At 40.0% G+C, this 13,058-nt stretch overlaps 1 protein-coding gene across 2 annotated transcripts; it reads left to right on the top strand.

The window, feature by feature from the left end:
- Window positions 1-268: 268 nt before the first annotated feature.
- LOC133466433 (protein PFC0760c) lies at window positions 269-12,811 on the top strand. 2 transcript variants are annotated; one of them, XM_061750129.1, is made up of 7 exons: window positions 269-1,128; window positions 6,646-6,684; window positions 9,833-10,002; window positions 10,227-10,295; window positions 11,809-11,860; window positions 12,023-12,059; window positions 12,162-12,811. In XM_061750129.1, the coding sequence occupies exons 1-7, from the start codon at window positions 648-650 to the stop codon at window positions 12,202-12,204; spliced, it is 891 nt and encodes a 296-aa protein (XP_061606113.1). In that variant the 5' UTR covers window positions 269-647; the 3' UTR covers window positions 12,205-12,811. The 2 variants fall into 2 exon arrangements, with proteins under 2 accessions (XP_061606113.1, XP_061606114.1); XM_061750130.1 differs by lacking the exon at window positions 6,646-6,684 and having other exon boundaries at window positions 270-1,128.
- The last annotated feature ends 247 nt before the right edge of the window (window positions 12,812-13,058 follow it).

Genomic DNA, 13,058 nt, shown 5'->3' with positions numbered 1-13,058 from the left:
AGGTGGTACATATTTTGTGGACAATAGTTGCATTACTTTCATAGTTTGGCGTTATATATGTATTTTTTTGGTCCTGGAAAAGATAGATTTGATGATGGTTATGGAAAGCCAGTGAGTGTCACCTGTTCCTTATAATCCCCGTCCCTTTTAATCAGGCCCCTCTACACTGAGTAATTTATGGATGCAAGCCTGCCCACCAACATTTGCCACTGTCAGTCAATCTGAACCGCCCCCCACCAGTCAAGTCTTATCATTTTACCTCATGGGTTGGTCTCACGCTTTTTCAGTCTACTCCTGCCAGTGTCTCCAACACTGACCATTCACTGACAGCTCTCATAAAAGTGAAAATTGAAAATTGAGATTCACATACAGGACTTTTTTTTAATCCAAGGACTGTTGTGGGGAAACTGGGAACACGTGCCTGAAACTCAGCTTGGAATATTTTCCATTTACCGGAGCCTGTTAATTGGATGCCATCAGAGCTGGTGTCACTTCTTTGCTGTGTAGTGTGTACTCGAGAGCGGGTTTGAATTTGTGAGTGTGTGCGTGTGTGTGTGCGCGCACGCGTTTATAGCCCTGAACTACAGTTGTGGATTCCAGTCGTGAATCCAGGTTTATTCCTTGTTAGCTCGGTCTTGTCTTTGAACATGGCATCCATAAGAAGTCTGATTCTTGTGTTGTTGATGGCGCTGCTATGCTCCTTCCACACCCCATTGGCTCCTGCAGCCAAGGCGCAGGATCTGCCGTTCCACTCTGAGCAAGGTCTGGTGGCTGATGATGATGATGACGATGATGAACATGATGGCGATGATGATGATGATGACGACGATGATGACGATGATGATGACGACGACGATGATGATGACAATGATGATGACGATGATGACGATGATGACGATGACGACGATGATGATGATGATGATGATGATGATGATGACGATGACGACGATGATGACGACGATGATGACGACGATGATGACGACGATGATGATGATGACGACGATGACGATGATGACGATGATGACGATGATGATGACGATGATGACGATGATGATGACGATGATGACGACGATGATGATGATGATGATGATGACGACGATGATGATGATGATGATGACGATCATGAAGGTCAGTTAATGTGTATGTTCATGTAAAAGACCTTTTTCATGACATGTCAGACCACTTCCTTCTTCCTGGAGTTCTTTTTATTTCTGCCACCCTTTTCATTAATAGATGAAGGCTTAGGCAAACAGTAACCAAGGGTAATGTGGGATTGGTAATGTTTTATTATTTACATCATATTATTTTAATGAGGCAGCACAAAGACATAGTATAGTGGTTAGCACATCTGCCTCACAATTCTATGGTTTGGGGTTTGAATCTCAGTTCCACCCTTTTTTTCCATGTTCTCCTCGCGCTTGCAAGGTTTTCTCTGGGGAGTCTGGCTTCCTAGCACATTTCAAAAACATGCATATTAGGTTAATTGAATATTTGAAATTTTCCATAGCGAATGTGAGTGTGGATTGTTTTTTGTCAACAACCCCAATTCCAATGAAGTTGGGACGTTGTGTTAAACATAAATTAAAACAGAATACAAGGATTTGCAAATCATGTTCAACCTATATTTAATTGAGTAGACTACAAAGACATTTAATGTTCAAACTGATAAACTTTATTGTTTTTAGCCAATAATCATGAACTTAGAATGTTATGGCTGCAACACGTTCCAAAAAAGCTTGGACAGGTGGCAAAAGAGACTGAGAAAGTTGAGAAGTGCTCATCAAACACCTGTTTGGAACATCCCACAAGTAAACAGGTTAATTGGGAACAGGTGTGTGCCATGATTGGGTATAAAAGGAGCTTCCCTGAATTGCTCAGTCATTCACAAGCAAAGATGGGGCGAGGTTCACCTCTTTGTGAACAAGTGCGTGAGAAAATAGTCGAACAGTTTAAGGACAATGTTCCTCAACGTACAATTGCAAGGAATTTAGGGATTTCATCATCTACGGTCCATAATATCATCAAAAGGTTCAGAGAATCTGGAGAAATCACTGCATGTTAGCGGCAAGGCCGAAAACCAACATTGAATGCCCGTGACCTTCGATCCCTCAGGCGGCACTGCATCAAAAACCGACATCAATGTGTAAAGGATATCACCACATGGGCTCAGGAACACTTCAGAAAACCAATGTCAGTAAATACAGTTCGGCGCTATATCCATAAGTGCAACTTGAAACTCTACTATGCAAAGCAAAAGCCATTTATCAACAACACCCAGAAAAGAACCATACAGACTGTTATGGACGCAAAGTTCCAAAGCCAGCATCTGTGATGGTATGGGTTTGTGTTAGTGGCAATGGCATGGGTAACTTACACATCTGTGAAGGCACCATTAATACTGAAAGGTACATACAGGTTTTGGAGAAACATATGCTGCCATCCAAGCAACATCTTTTTCATGGACGCACCTGCTTATTTCAGCAAGACAATGCCAAACCACATTCTTCACATGTTACAACAGCGTGGCTTCGTAGTAAAAGAGTACGGGTACTAGACTGGCCTGCCTGCAGTCCAGACCTGTCTCCTATTGAAAATGTGTGGCGCATTATGAAGCGTAAAATACGACAACGGAGACCCCGGACTGTTGAACAGCTGAAGCTGTACATCAAGCAAGAACACAATGGTAAACATGAACGTGTCTCAGCTTTTTTGGAATGTGTTGAAGCCATAAAATTCTAAGTTAATGATTATTTGCGATAAAGTTGATCAGTTTGAACATTAAATATCTTGTCTTTGTAGTGTATTCAATTAAATATCGGTTGAACATGATTTGCAAATCATTGTATTCGGTTTTTATTTATGTTTAACACAACATCTCAACTTCATTGGAATTGGGGTTGTACATGTGCCTTGCAATTGGCTGGTGACCAGTCCAAGGTGTACTTCATACTAGTCTCTTACCTCAGGTTTTGACAAACCTGGTTGGAAGAGAATTTTTCTTTGGTAATTGATTATTATTATTATTATTATTATTTGATTATTTTAGCTTTTTGAGTTGTACTTATTGTAATACATAAATGCCTATTGTTACCTTTACCATTCATTGGTGTTAGTGTATGTCAGTTCCCCGGGAGGAACAACATTTCTCCTCACGTCGAGAGCTCCGCTTGGCTACGTAACGGCAATGATAAGTTTCAGACAAAAATGCAGACAGCTTTGTCTTTGAAACTACTTATTCAGAGTCGCATCAGATTCAACTTGTTTGGCCATTATTTTTCAGAAATAGAGACAGAGAAGCTACTAGGTCATACTGTATGCCTTATCAAACTGCTGCACTAGTAACTTTTCCTCAGCGAGTGTAGTGTGTGCTTGCTGTGTTCATCACTGTGATGGATTAAATACAGCGGTCACATTTAGTGCATATGCATGTAAAAAGTGTGAATTCATAACAATGGCAAGTATCCCTCTTCATATACCTCGCACTTGGTTTGTGTTAAGAGAAAGTGATTACTAATACGCTTGTCACCAGGGACTTGAGAAACTGCTGCGAGCCATAACTATAAAGGATTATCTATACGTTTTCTATATCACTTGTCCTTATTAGGGTCGGGGGTGAGCTGGACACTTTCCCAGCTGTCTTTGGACGAGAGGCGGAGTGTACCATTGACTGGTCGCTATCCAATCACAGAGCAGTCCCCTTGTAACATTATGCAGTTTGAACATTAACACTGTGCTTAAAGGTCTTCTTCAATTAGAATACATTTTTTTCTGCTGTTTTATGCATAACATAGGTCAAAATGAGTATGTGACAAGTTTGACATCTTTACGGTTTGTCAATTGAATGCAATAACCTTTGAATACCAAAACCTCTTGCAAACAACAGGATTTAAAATCACCCACGATGTGACGTAGTTTCGACAATTAATATTCAAGTACCTGTTCACTGTGTGGCTGGTACCCAACCACTTAACTAAGCTGAACGGCAACACGGTATTTCGGGTTTTAAGCGAATGAGTCTCATCCGCTGCTGAGCCATATACTGTAAATACAACCTATAAAATATACATATGTTGTGTTTTACAACAATTTTTAACTTTATTCATTCTTTATGATGTAACAGTGGACAAAATTGAAGCTTGCCTTCATTGTTACCAGCGACGATCATAGCGGAAGGTTCAATTGCAATGAATGGAGTGGATGACAAGCTTAACCTCAAAATATCCCCCTCTCTTTTTATTTTCACCCATGTCCCCTTTCCGATCACCTTCCCCATTAGTGGCCCAACAATCCAGCGCTTGGCGAATTGTGCTTCACAATGATTGTAAGACATCGAAGGTCGTCACTATGAATGCTTGGCCGCACCGAGCTGCCTTCTAGACGCTAGCAGATGCCATGATATGGACCAATCAGAGCCAAGCTGTTTTCCATATTTAAATTTGGGAAGATGAGTGATCCAATCAGAGCAAAGCTTATTTTCATGTTGCATATTAATGAGGAATCCGGTTGTCTCAAATGCCAGGTGGAAAAGGCCAACAAGAAGAGGTTGAAAAAGGAAATTTTGAGGATTTCCACTCCAAATTATCCGCAAACCTGATAAAAGGACATCAAAGATTATGAAAATAAAATAAAATAAATTGATGGCAGGGGACCTTTGAATTCAGGGGGGGAGGGGGAACAACACTTAAAACGTACTGCACATAACAGTTAAATAAATATTGTGCCTAAAAAAAAAAAAGTTTCAAAACAATAATTTCTTAAAGATTGACCTTTCTAGGTTTGATCTACTGAACTGCTGTCCGAATTAAGAATTATGACAGTAATGTCATTATTAGTGTCACTCTCCTATTGCTATTAATTTGTTTCCATCTTATTTCATTAACGAATCTGCAACAATAACTCTAGGAAGAGAATGAAGGGTGGTGTGATGTCATTATGAAAATGGCTTATCGTCTGTTAACTGTATCTTAAGGCTGTGTTGTGTCTCTGTGTTAACACATACCCAGACTGCTGTGAACAAAAGCATCAGCCGTCACTGACCAATTAATTTCACCTGGAACAAACCGCATCCTATTTGTTCCAGGTCAGTCTGTTTGAAACTAGCAAGCAAAATGCAGCCTCATTTGGTTTCCTCGTACTATGTCAAATTCAACCGCGAAGTAGCAGGGATGATTGACGCTTCCAGCTACAAAATGGTGCATGAGTTCAAAAGAGGGCGGGGAGCCTTGCCCCTCCCCTGCCTTTATGCCGCATCAACCTGATCATCTCTGTGTCAGTTGTCTTTGGAATTCATATAATTTCGTCAAAGTCCCTCCTCCACCACTTTCTAGCTCTGCAATGTCCCTTCTTGTCTCTTACACTGTGTTCTTTTCCCTACTTAACTTTAGAGTTATGAGCACTTTGGGGGAATTGAACTGGCCTGCCTGAAGCCCATCTGTCCGAAGTTCTTCGTACAGTACACTAGATATGAACTTGGGGACTACAGAAGTAATTGTTTGAGAGAGAAATTGAAAACAAAAGACAATTTTACATCTGAGCCTTGGATAACTGTCATTTGTTTTCTCTTCTAGTCTTGATTTTGTTTCTTTGGAAAGAATGCTTCCGCTTCTGGGATCATCCTTTCACATTTGTTTTGAATTGGATTGACCTGTGTTTGTGTCCTGTTCACGTGAGTCTACAGAGAAAGAGAGACTGATTGGGGTTGAAATTTCCCACTCACTTGACCGAGGGAGACTAAAGCTTGAGGGGAGGTGCAGGAGGGCCACTTTGTAAATTAATTGATTTTTCCAAAATAGTTACTAAAAAAAAAAAATGACAGAGACTTTACACCCTATGGATCCTATAAAATGTTAAATACTTTCTGGCTGATCAGTCACTTGAATCATCTTAACTTCCCAACACCCAACGGATATTAAGTTTCTCTCTTTCTTCAGATCTCTTCATCTCTCTCTTTCTCTGTAGAACATCTGTGCCACTGTTGAACAAAGAGGCAATATGTTTTTCAAGCGCTGAAATACAGAAAATTGTGACATGACATTATAATGCATCCATGGAACCTTTTTCTTGGAAACTTGCAATGATTAAGCAGTAGCTTTGTGACCTCCAAATGCTTGTCACTGTAGTAATCTCAAAATGATTGTGGACTAATTTGAAATACATTTTCATGGGCATGTTTTTCCATTATTATAATGATGAAAGAAATTGCTGCCCAGCCTTCAGGGAGAGAGTATTTGGGAAAAGAGAGAAAACTCCAAGAGCTCTGTTAAATGTCAACTTGTCAAGAGATGAAATGGTTTTCTGCTTTTTTTTCTTCTTGTTGTTCTTTCTTAACGAAACACTGTTTTATGTTAACTGTGAATGTGTGTTACAAAGAGCAATCACTACTGTCCATGTCTTTAAACCTACTTTAAATCATCAAATAAATCAAGTGTACACAAATGTGAACATGACTACAAGCAGCATATTTATTTATTTTTCTGCACTCAATGCATCACTATTATCACTGTGTAATTATGTGTTTAGTCTGAATATTGTTTTAGCAGACTTGATTTATCTAAAAAAAAAAAAAAATTGTGAAACTGTGAGTAGTAACTGTTTTAATTCTTGTGCTTTCTGAAATCCTTTCATACATGCTTTATGCGGCATTAGATCTAATTAAAATCAAGGGACTTGCTGAGAAAATTCAAGGTGAGTTATGTACGTTGTACAAAATACCTGCTGCAAGTGGAAAACAGTACCAATTACACTATTAAAAAAATAACAAGAACACCAGACATAGACCATTACAGGATGCAGTTATAAGACATCCACACTGCAGCATGTTTAGTACAACAGTAATTGCACTCCATCACACTTTTACAATATCTGTTTGCCAACTGCTACATTACATTGCATTACAGTGGAACCTCGATAGAACAGAGTAATAGGGGTGGTGAGGTTCTCTGATACAGCCAATTGTCTGTTCCATTGAAGGACTTTTTTTAGGCCATATGCACCCATATTACTGTGCAGTACAAAATTACTCTTTTGTAGGTTTTTTTTTTTTCGTGGCCTAAAACGCCCAGTACAGTTCAAAGTTATTATCAATAATTATTCAAACATTTTCAAGCTTCTTTTTTTTTTTTTTTAAAGTTTCACATTTTAGCCAAACTTACCACACCAGTGTGCTTGTTCATGGTGACATTCTTGACGTACAATAGTCATCATAGGCGAGTCGCTTTCATGAGCTGCGAGGAATTAGTGCTTCCTAGTTCTAAATCCGTTGCCAAAGGTGAACTGCCTGACAAAAATAATTGTTACTGTAACAAAAATAGCATGTTCCAGACTCGAGAGACTTGTGTTTTGTATTCGGAAACAGAATCATCTTTATTTGTCAAGTGTGTCAAAAACACACGAGCAATTTGTCTCCGGTAGTTGGAGCCGCTCAAGTAAGACAAGAGACAGCCATTTTGACAAAAAATACTTTTGAGACATAAAAACATGAAAACACACTACGGAGAGTCACTGAGCAATGAAAGGTTACCGGGAATGTGGTAATGCTGAAACCTTTTTTCTTTTTTTTGACAATTGTGCAAATGATGCAGAGTCCTCTAGCAATTTAAACCACTTTGGAATTACTATCCATCCATCCATTTTCAACACCGCTTATCCTGGTTAGGGTCGCGGGGCGCTGGAGCCTATCCCAGCAGACTTCGGGCGAAAGGCAGACTACACCCTGAATTGGTCGCACTTTGGAATTACTAATTGAGCAATAATCCAGTACAGTGACAATTGTGCAAATGGTGTAGATAGTGTGATGGATTTTTTCGCCTGTGCTTCCGAGTCGGAGGTCACCCGGGAGAACTCCGACGTCCGTCGGGCATGGGATGAATGAAGACTTCGAGACACTTGGCGTTTGGGCTAATTCGATTTATTGAACAAGCCTTAGTGTCATAACAGCTGCTTACATTGCTAGAACGACGAAAAAGCCCCCGAAAAACCCTGGATCTATGTTTATCAAGCTTTCCTTCTCTGGGCGTGGCTTTCGTGCCTCCCTGGGTGCACCCGGAAGGATGGTGCTCCTCATGACCATATTTGGAATCGCACTCGCCTGCTGGTGCCTCTTCATCTGGTCAATCCTCCTCCCCTGGGCCCTTTGCTGCGATAATGCAAAACAGTCCTCTTTGAAGACCTGGCCCCTGTTGTAACCCCCAGACAGGTTTCTGTCAGGGGGGAAGCAGGACACCCCAATAAACATATAACTGGTTAAAGGATGTTCTTTGATGTAGAATTACAAAGAAAAGATAGTTGGTGTGAATACAGGTCTCCAACCATTTGACCTTCCCAAAGGAAGTCTGGTTTCAGTACTATTGAAATATACTACAATACTTCTCAAGCACATGAGTGGTCAGTAATGATCAACAACAGATATGCAAGTAGTGCAGAGTGACGAGACTACTACAGCGAGTGTACGAATAATGTAGAAGTGTCCCAACAGAGAAGTGCCAACAATCTCAACACAAAATTTGCTGCATGTTACAATGGAATTGTAAGTTAACTGTTTAGGAAGTTAATGGCAAGAGGAAATATGCTGTTGGAATGTCTGCTTGTTTTAGTTTGCATTGATCAATAGTGCCTACCTGAGGGAAGGAGCTGGAAGAGGTGGTGACCAGGATGCGGAGGGTCCAAGAGGATTTTGCATGCTCTTGTCTTAGTTCTGCAAGCGTGTGTTTTGGTAAATTGTTTTCTGACAGAATAAGTATGGAAGCAATCTTGTCTTTGTGGGTTTTTATTACAAGGAAAAAAGAAAAATCTTTGCAAAGAGAGGAAAAGATACAAGTCGTCAAGAGTTGTCACCCTTTACTGAAGACCGAGCAAAGAAACACCTTCGTTATCCAAGTCCTCAAGGGAGGGTAGGGGGTACCAACGATTTTTTTTGTCATGATTGTCCGTTGCATTTGTAGTTTGTCCTTTTTTTGTGGCATCACCAAACCAGACTTTGATGTACAGTATGAACACAGGACTGATTTGATGACTGCTGTGTAGAACTGCCTCAACAGCTCCTGTGGCAGGCCATGCTTCCTCAGAAGCCGCAGGAAGTACATCCTCTGCTGGGCCTTTTTGAGGATGGAGTTGATGTTGGTTTCTCACTACAGGTCCCGAGAGACTGTCATTCCCACGAACTTGAAGGTCTTGACTGTTGACACAGGGCAGTTGGACAGGATGAGGAGCAGCTTTAGAAGGATGCTTCCTGAAGTCCATGATCATCTCTACAGTCTTGAGCATGTTCAGCTCCAGGCTCCTCACAGTTCACACTGCCGCCATGCCGCTCTCTCTCTATGCGCTGCGAGTCTATGTACAATAGACAATAGATACAGTATATCCATCATGACATGGCCGCCACATCAATACCCCACATTCAACATGCAGGCACGGGAGGCACGGCTTTTGAAATTGGATCTCGTCATATTGTATATCTGTGACCCGAAAATATGTCAGTCCCATTCTCTGCCTGAATTGCACCACAGCACCAGTAAACAACAGCAGACAATTCTGGAACTGACAGACTTTGTCAACAGCAATTTAAGTGACAAATGGAAGCTATTTTTGGACACATTGGCCAGTCCTGACGGTCGGTTTTATCAGGGTTCCAGTGTATGTATAAAGCAAACAATTTAGACGTATGATTATTGATACTTTAATCAGAGAATCAACATTATCTGACCTCATGGCCATGGACGCACTCTGTTTCACATACATTAACTTTGTGACATTTTATGCGTAGTGTAAACACGAGTATACCATATGATGTTCATGTTGATCACCAGAAGATTGTGAATATTAATCATTATTGCAGATGATGATGATGATGATGACGACGACGATGACAAAGATGATGACAACGATGACGAGGACAAAGATGACGACGACAAAGATGATGATGATGACGACGATGATGATAACAAACATGAAGATAACGGAAAATATCACAAGGGCTCTGTTTGTGCATACTGTGAATTCTGTGAGGTAAGTCTACCCCATAAAAATACACAAATAGCCAAATAATTAAAAAAACAGTGGACACTGAATAACAACAAACAACAATTCTCACTCCAAAGTCAAATTTCCACTAAAATGCCAAAATTCTCATCATCTTATTTGCATTGCTCGGTCTCCACATTTCCACTTTAAAAGGCTATAGGTTCTGTTATATGATATGTGGCTCTTTTTGGCACGTCATCTCCTTTCAGCACTGTGACAGCTGTGATAAATGTCCTTGTGAAGAAGGAGACAAGTCGGAACACTGTGATGACTGCAAGGTGAGACACTATGGAACCTTACAAACCTCAATGTCCTCCTCTTTGATATTATTTGTTGGAAATACGAGAGCCTTGAAAACTGCATTTATTACTGTAAAGAGTGATTCAGCAGAAAGTGACACATCACTGTCCTCACTTTATTCACACCAGAATTTTCCTACACTGCAGCATGCAAACACTATTCTATTTTCCACCTAATATTTGAAAAGGTAAGTCCTAAAAATTGCCAACAAACAAAAACATACAGTACTGGGCATGCCTTAGGTCATTTCTAGATTTGTTGTGTTAAAGGGGAACTAAACCCAAGATGTCATACATGCTGTTCTGTTTTAAAGTCCAGATCTTCTTTATCAGCTGCTGTTTACCTAAATCTACAAAGTATTTTTTATAAATGAAAAAAGACAAGGATAAATCATCGCATCTACTCGCTCAAGTTGGCACCATTTTTAAGTATTCACACTCACGTGACATGTATCAGCCATTCCTGATGCTTTATTTACAAAAAAAAACTAAACAGTGAGTAATTATTAAGTAAAGACAAGTTACACATCGGACAGATCCACTGATCTATAACCAGCTAATGTTGGAATCCAGGCTGATGGCTTTTCTAATTTCGTTAAAGTTGATATTATACCTTATGTTACCGTCCTACACACAAATCCTGTTGCCACGAACATCAACACAACACCATCTTCAAATCATGTTCAATCGCTAATTTAATATGCTAAAAAAAAAAAAAAATCACTAATTAATTACGCAGTCGATGCATGAGTAAAATTGCAGAATATGGCAGCAGTAGCTGCTTGTGGCTAGCAGCTGTCTGCTCGGCCTACCGATCCATTTTTAACAAACCAGGCTTATTTCAATATAATGTATTAGTGCGGTAAGGTAGTCGGTAGTCGTGACCTCACTTCTGGTTTGCAGCAGAGGGTGACATGGGGCCCCCCTTGGTTTGATGATTTTTATTTTATTTTTTTCTGCTCGGTTCCTATTCTATGAATGCAATATAAATCAAATTACAGTGTTTTTGACAAGTGCTGGCACATACAACATATTCTTGCAAAATAAATAAATAGAAACAGTTTACTCCCCGTGTAATACTTCGACGTTTGTATCATAGTGTATTCAAACCAAAATTTTATATCCTAACACAAGCATTTCTAACTGACATTTTTTGCTATATACTGCATACAGTTTACTAACCTGACATGGTAGATGATTCAAACAAAAACTGATTATTAAAGGGCTTTATGTGTCACATCCAAAAGCCAATCAGATTGACCCATAGTGTAGGTTGGCAAACATATCTAAAGCAGCTTAACACTGACTAGATTGACTACTGTATGATTATATCAGAATCATACATCTTATATGTTTTGATGCAAAATAGATTTGTGAGATTAAATACGGCTACTGTCATCTATTCAACTGCCTTACAAAACTAGGGGACAGTGTGAGTCCAGCACATTGTGAGTTGATTTTGTCCATTCTTTTCATCCTGACTTCTTCACAGATGTGCAGTTTCTGCCACGTGTGTCCTGCTTGTCAAACTCTATGCCAACCCGGTGAGTAACTGCAAAACTGACCACATTTCTCAAGAACGTGAAGTTTAATGTTGATTTGGTCACTGATAAAATAACCTTTTAATGCTTGAATGTTTATATACACACACACACACATTATGAAGAACATTAAAGACAACACAAACAATACTTTGTTTCCTTTAGGGGGGTTCCTTGACAAAGTGACTGGGTCAATCTACAAGTAAGTCATTGAAGTCTATTGAAATTGAAATGTGATTTCCAACTAATTTCCAACTCTTATTAACCATCGTGTGGAATCTACTTTTTGTCTCTCAACCCACAGGACTGTTGCTGATGTCTTTGAGGAGGATGACGACAACAACTGAGAGCTGCCATCATGTGGCCAATATAATGTCTCACATTCACTTCTGATAGCCATTTTATTAAATTATTTTTGGTCACTTATTTGAGAAACTCCTTGGCGACATAATAGCAATTGTGAAAATAATATCTTAATATCCATCCATCCATTTTCTGAGCCGCTTCTCCTCACTAGGGTCGCGGGCGTGCTGGAGCCTATCCCAGCTGTCATCGGGCAGGAGGCGGGGTACACCCCGAACTGGTTGCCAGCCAATCGCAGGGCACATAGAAACAAACAACCATTCGCACTCACAGTCATGCCTACGGGCAATTTAGAGTCTCCAATTAACGCATGTTTTTGGGATGTGGGAGGAAACCGGAGTGCCCGGAGAAAACCCACGCAGGCACGGGGAGAACATGCAAACTCCACACAGGCGGGGCTGGGGATTGAACCCCGCACCTCAGAACTGTGAGGCTGACGCTCTAACCAGTCGGCCATCGTGCCGCATATCTTAATATATTATGTGTTATTTGTTAAATGATCAAAGAAAGCTGCACTTTTGAAAACTTTAAATAATTTGTACCAGTCAAACATAAAAACAATGTGTGGAATAAAAAGAAGGTACATTTTCACTGGTCTTCTATGTATTACTGGAACTACAGTGGCCTGGAGGTGCAAAACTATATAACAAATCGTGAAACACTTTTCCATTTCAAGAAACAAATGAACAAAAGCCAAAACACTTTTACATTTCAGGAAACAAACTGACAAAAGCCAAAACACTTTTACATTACAGGAAACAAATTAACAAAAGCCAAAACACTTTCACAAAAGACAAAACAACCGGAAAGGGAACGTCGCATTCCAAAGACATTCTTA

This window comes from Phyllopteryx taeniolatus, chromosome 16 (genome assembly GCF_024500385.1).
Source record: "Phyllopteryx taeniolatus isolate TA_2022b chromosome 16, UOR_Ptae_1.2, whole genome shotgun sequence".
Lineage (NCBI taxonomy): Eukaryota > Metazoa > Chordata > Actinopteri > Syngnathiformes > Syngnathidae > Phyllopteryx > Phyllopteryx taeniolatus.
Note: the sequence above shows the minus strand (reverse complement) of the source record. Positions and strands in the feature narration are given on the sequence as shown.

Excerpts from the sequence above, each read along its gene's own strand:
- LOC133466433 (XM_061750129.1), top strand. The coding sequence starts at position 648 with ATGGCATCCATAAGAAGTCTGATTCTTGTGTTGTTGATGGCGCTGCTA. Across the intron at positions 1,129-6,645 it reads TGATGATGACGATCATGAAG|ATCTAATTAAAATCAAGGGA; the intron begins GTCAGTTAATGT and ends ATGCGGCATTAG. Across the intron at positions 12,060-12,161 it reads GTGACTGGGTCAATCTACAA|GACTGTTGCTGATGTCTTTG; the intron begins GTAAGTCATTGA and ends CTCAACCCACAG.